We start from the raw sequence: 6,319 nt of genomic DNA, 5'->3' as shown, positions 1-6,319 counted from the left end.
TTTCACACGTATTTAACATATTTCAAGCGTGTTGTACACATTTTTCACCTGTATGTCTAGCGAATTTCGCCCTGCAGTTTCATTTTCACACAGCTCAATGTTTATGACGACGTATCTGATGAACTACTTGCTGTACAAGACATAATTTTGCAGATACATTCAGTTGTATATGTTCTTATTATCTGCCAAATGTGTTGTGAAGAGGAGTAATAAATGAAAACGTCACGCATGACGCGACAGTTTCTCACACACTCAGTAATTATGAGGTCATACTTCCTTAACTACGAGGCTGGTATGTTCGAGCCGTGGGCTACACTGCTTTTTCACCCCAAATCCTTTGACAGGTGGGTGCTTCTTAGCCCAACAGTGATTCCTTCCAGATAGTGATATGTGCAGCAAGTCTGGTTTAGAAGGATATGTGCAACATACATACGTACCCGTGAAGATACATACATATATCAGTACATCCCTTTTTATAATTTCTATCGATTCCGTGCTCTAATGCCGTGGTCGGATGCATTTATTAGTGTAGCGCAAAGTTTCGTCGCTTTCACGAATATTTCTCGGATGCCCGAAGCATACCCTGACTCGCTGCTAACTGAAGTCCCTCCCGCGCGGAGGTGTAACGTCACATGTTTTGAAAACTCGAGCGCAACTGGCCATTGTCAGTTGCTGACGTCCGCTAACCCATAGCGGAAGACTGGTACACATCTTCTTCTGCACCGGAATCCATATGCCAGTTAGCTTCACACCCTCCTCCTTCCGATTAAAATTATTCGGGTATTTAGTAACCCCTATGGCCTCTCAGTATAACCTTTCATAGCAACCGCTTGTGGCTGCCAGAACCTGAGTGTTATCAAATAGAATCCGGCGTTCTTCTGGTTGCGAAGCCTGGTTTATATAATTAAGACTTAATGACTATACCCTATAAGCTGCACTAGCTCCTGTTCTGATCGCCGGCCGGTGTGGCCGTGCGATTCTAGGCGCTTCAGTCTGGAACCGCGTAACCGCTACGGTCGCAGGTTCGAATCCTGCCTCGGGCATGGATGTGTGTAATGTCCTTAGGTTAGTTAGGTTTAAGTAGTTCTGAGTTCTAGGGGACTGATGACCACAGATGTTAAGTCCCATAGTGCTCAGAGCCATTTGACCCATTTTGAACCTGTTCTGATCGGGTAAAATTCTGACGCTGAAAATTTCTTTCAGCAGTATTTTCTGGGCTGGTACCTCTAGGTCTGGCTCTACTATCCAGATCGTGTTTAGAAATCTCAGATGGTTGGATTTTAAATGAAGTCATGCAACACACGCTACCCTCTCATGTGCATCGTCTTTCTCTGTAGGTGGTACCGAGGTCGAGGCGGGCAGAACGTTCCAGTGGTGATGGACGAGCGCGTGATCCAGGTAGGCGGCAGCCTGTACCTGCGCAGCGCCCAGCTGGAGGACTCTGGCCGTTACACCTGCGTCGTCAGCAACAGCGTGGGCAGTGAGCGCGCCTCCACCTCGCTGCTCGTTACCAGTGAGTGCCTCCCACCCCCATCCCTAGTCGGACACTACTGTGGATCTCCATTAAGGACATACTATCTCATACAAGACACGAAGTTTTGTGGCGCAGTGCTGGGGATTCGCAGGGTGGGTTCTCCATGCTGCACGTTTCTACACTCACGTTGCTAGTACGAAGCTCACTAAACTGTTTAATCCCTTGTCTTACACCATCTGATGCAATTATATGTAATAAGTGTTTTGTCGCCACTTTGACTCAGTAGCTCAAAAAGTAGTATGGATACGCGAAAACGGGAGTCGGAAAGTTGAGTGTATTTTACAGAGGATGGATACTGCAATTCTTGCAATTATAGCCCCAAACGACTTCGGAATGTAGAAACGCACAACGAGCATGACAGGTCCAAGGGGCAGCGACCAATGAAAATCGACGTCTGGAAATACAGGCACAAGCTTCTCTATTCTTGCAACGTACCCCAACTAAAAAGGCGTGTATTGAAACGCAGCCAACTGGTTGGTTGCCTTGGGAATGGAACGACTGGGCAAACAGGGGTTGAAGACCACTCGTGACATAAATAAATTTTAAGTTCACTTAATTAAAAGTTCCCCGATAATATGAAATTAACAGCGCAAATATTTAATGCCACTTGGAATTGAACTCCAGGGTCTCCAAGTAATCGGGACGTTCCAAAAGGTAGGCTGGTCAAGGAACTCAGACACCCTCCCACTCGAAAAAGCAGCCTTTAAATGCTTACAATAACAACAGATCATGTTAACAGGCAATTGGTGACAAGCGCCTTTTTAAAACCTATTTGAGTTCATCCTTGAGTGCAATCAATGCCAAAAAGAAATTTAACAACGCACATGACGTTCAAAACAGCGAGCAAGATACACATCTTAACCAAATTGCCAACAGATTAAGAAGGCAAATTAGGTACCCACCAAGACTAATAACCCAAGGGTCAAATTTCTGGCGAACGCATTTGCTCTCAAACAAGAATTAGAACGTTCGCTTCAGTCATTTAACAAGTTTGACAGACAAATTAAATACCGACTTATAATTGATTTAAAATCTAGCAATTTTAATTAAAATAGGAACACTCCCGCTACAAACAGAGGGCACACTCTGAATTAGTTTAAAACGATTTTCTAGAGACAGCAACTAAATAACGACACACAGGCGCCCAAGCTGCCGTTAGAATAAGTAACTTGGGTCAAACAAGGATCGGTTTCTTTAACAAACGATCTAAATCCAAACAGAACTTGCATGCCAAACCAGTAAATGAGGAATGAAAACATACATCCGCTTCATCGTGTTAGCTATACTTGAGGCCCATGGTACAGTCAGTTACAATGATAAATAAGGACGGCAACTCGCGTCAACACACAGAAAGGGAACAGAATTTGCTCATCCGATTTTCACAAGTTATCCTGAGTAAATAGTCTATTCAAATGAAGCACAACCGCGGGGTGCATTGCACAGTTCTTTAATGAACCACAAAGTTTAAAGAGGAACAGTTCTTAAAAAAACTTGGACTTACTCGTACAACAGGTAGGAATACGAGGAGCAGAATACACCGCATCGTCGGTTAAAGCCACTGAAAAGATTGAAAGAAATGGTCACACAGCAAACTGTCTTGCCCCAGGGCCACAACGTGCGGCACAATGACCTCACCACAGGGAAAGTTCCGAAACGTACTCACCCATAATAAGTGTCCGACAAGAGGGCACAGGTTGACGTCGGTATAAGAGCCACTTTCACCCCAGTTGAAGGACTCCTCCGCTTCTAGCTGCTGCCCACAAGTACGCTGTTAAGGCAGTAAACGCCAGGTGGCTTCCTCCGTCCAGCAAGCTCCACTCTCGTCCGTCCAAGCCGCCAAGGCCAGCACGCCCCGCGGGCACTAGGAACGGCATCGGTGGCGATCCACGGACCCAAAACACGAGGCTGCGCGAGTCAACAAGGAGTAAAATTTTGGCCCACTACCGGCTCTGCTCCTCAGCGAATCTCTGTCCGACGGCCGAACTTCAAGAGAGCGAGCCCGCTTCCGGCGTGGCATATCATGCTGCAAGCCACGCCCTCTGGTCGAAGATTAATACAGTTGAGAGCGTGACGTGACCTATAGATTCGCGCCACAAGGCATTGCACTTCTGGAGTCGTGCAGGCACAAGCTTTCTGCAGGTCACTGGATGTATCGGCTAGTACCTCAACTACGGTAAAATCACATCGCCTAGGTCAGCTGCAGGGGTCAAAGCTGATTAGACCGCTGGGACTGTGAGTGACTGCACTCGGTTGTAATATCTGGCAGAGAGATTACAGTTCAGCTGCTACTCGTCATCTGAATCATGGAAAACAATATATGTACAGCCCTACCATGCCCTCTCTCTGCAAAGTAGACTACAGACGCCTTAGCTTTACACAAGTATCTCTGCTGTTTTGGCATCGCAAGGTACAGGAAAGCATGAGAGCAACGAAACCACAATCACCCACCTATAACCAATGCATACTATAAGTATACTACAACATTAAACGTATATAGCTCAATGGTCACGCCGAACTCGGGAGAAGTTCTACTAAACTGATGAGCCACGGGTCCACGTTAATATAAATTGACAACAAGGTAATACATATTTTACGCCAGTGCTGTATCATTTTATAGGAGATACGTAATCGACCATTACCGTTTGGAAAAGCACATAGTGCCCTGCGAGTGATAGTCTACATTGTTTACTTCTGATCTACTCCTGGGTTCTTCTAAGTTTTCTGGAGGATATGATGCCGTATTCTGAAATTTGATAACGACCCACTGCACAATGAATAACGATAGATTTGATTTTGGACTAAAAGAATCTGCGCTCAATCTTACGAACGCTCATGTTTCCAGCCGACTGGCTACACATGAACAAGGATTCGCATTTCCGTCATTTCCACCAATGTTGTAACAAACCTCTTCCTTCAATGCACCTTCCCCTCTAATGCTCGTTGCACCTTTTCACAGAACCGCTATCAGCGTATATCAGTCCTGAAGTGCAGACTGTTGATGCGGGGAAAGCTGCCCTGTTCAACTGCACGACAGACGGTCATCCAAAGCAATCCGTAACATGGCTCAAGGATGGACGTCTCATCACACCTTCAAGTCGTGTGCGCCTGATTGGAACACAGGTAAGCTGATTGGCACACAGGTAAGCTACCCATGTAGGGGCCAATCTTGTAGTCCACTGGGTTAACCTTATGTATCAAATTCTGTTATTTTTTTTTACAATTTAATTAAATAAATTATAATACTCTTTAATGGCAGAGGTAGTTAAATGAAAAAAGAGAAAAAGGTGTGTATGTGCAGAAATGGAAGACATACATGTTGTAATTAAGCTTTTATTTTTCATGAGTAACTGACTTTAGATTCAGCTCACAATAAAATTACACACAATGCTTCAGCTGTCTGTAACCGTTTAAGATGTTATGTTTTCATTCAGGTGAGCTTTATTAAGTCCTCATTAACGGCGTGTATTCTCCTGTCATAGCTATATTAATTACAAAGATATCGGCATCAATTTCGCTTTTTTAATTGGAACTATGGTAATTTCTCAAAGAGACGTAATTCAACTTCGTATTCACTCTCCGAAATTACATAACACTACTTTTATTTCAAACACAGCGCTGGTTTTAAGCGGAGTAAGGAACCAAAACACAAAAAATGAGCGAAGAATTATTTAAAGTCACTTGTAAACTACGCAAGATTCAATAAACACTCGCACACCATCTATTAGCATACCGCTAAATACTAGTCTCTCACCATGCCAATTTATTGCCCCGTTAATTTATTTTACGAACGAAACTTGGACTATTCAGAAAAGTGGATCATCTTAGCAACAGAAAAGTCTCTTCGCACTCGTGAATGATGTAATTAGAGATAGGTGCTGTTTTGGAGGCAGAACGCTTCTGTCGCTATGATGAACAAACCAGTCTGCCGTGTCCAGTGGTTGAAAAGTCGCCAGACTTTATAGTAGCTGACGGCAACACAATTGAGCGTTTGATGAAGACAGCGAGCAATGTCGCTGCACTTGATCTTGGCTAGTCCATGGGCCCTCGACACATCAGACACTACACTGCCAAATAGGTGCATGCAATGGGCTTTCCATGCGCCGCTGTGTTAAATTTGTACCGTAGGTGCTTCGATTTGCGCAGTCTACAGTCAGTTGCCATTGGCAACTGGTGATAGTAGGAATTGACGTCGACATCGCCACTGTTGCAGACACTATACTGCAGTTTCCGCGAACGTCAACACCCCAGAACTTACAAGGGAACATCATCGACTTGACCTCATATTTTAAGGAGAAAAAAGCATACTCGCAAGATATCAGTCGCGAAAGTTTGGGTCCTAATTTTGATAGTTTTTGTATGTCCATTGGAGGTCTGAGGAACTTCGGTCGTTCACTTACGTAATGAAATGGAACACCTACAGCCGTCCTTACGATGTTATTTATTGTATGGCTACCTGTTTCGGTGCTTCACTGCACCATCTTCCATCCTCAACAGACACTGAGGGCTTAACTCCAGTCGTACACGCGAGTCTTCAGTGGTCAAAATCTATGAACTGGTTTTCGCAGACTACCTGGAGACACAACGTCGTTGTTGCAGGTAGACTGTGAAAATCAAATGGTTCAAATGGCTCTGAGTACAATGGGACTTAACATCTCAGGTCATCAGTCCCCTAGAACTTAGAACTTCTTAAACCTAATTAACCTAAGGACATCACACACATCCACGCCCGACGCAGGATTCGAACCTGCGACCGTAGCGGTCGCGCGGTTCCAGACTGAAGCGCCT

The 6,319-nt window shown here is 44.7% G+C and overlaps 1 protein-coding gene across 1 annotated transcript in view; it reads left to right on the top strand.

The window, feature by feature from the left end:
- Window positions 1–1,377: 1,377 nt before the first annotated feature.
- The window catches only part of LOC124775447 (Down syndrome cell adhesion molecule-like protein Dscam2), a 157,502-nt gene continuing 152,560 nt past the window's right edge, over window positions 1,378–6,319 (top strand). Inside the window, exons 1-2 of the mRNA XM_047250280.1 lie at window positions 1,378–1,513; window positions 4,491–4,654. Coding sequence (XP_047106236.1) covers window positions 1,378–1,513; window positions 4,491–4,654 — 300 coding nt within the window. The remainder of the gene's footprint in view (window positions 1,514–4,490; window positions 4,655–6,319) is intronic.

This window comes from Schistocerca piceifrons, chromosome 2, assembly GCF_021461385.2.
Source record: "Schistocerca piceifrons isolate TAMUIC-IGC-003096 chromosome 2, iqSchPice1.1, whole genome shotgun sequence".
Lineage (NCBI taxonomy): Eukaryota > Metazoa > Arthropoda > Insecta > Orthoptera > Acrididae > Schistocerca > Schistocerca piceifrons.
The sequence above is the reverse complement of the archived record's forward strand: the minus strand, read 5'-3'. Positions and strand labels throughout refer to the sequence as shown.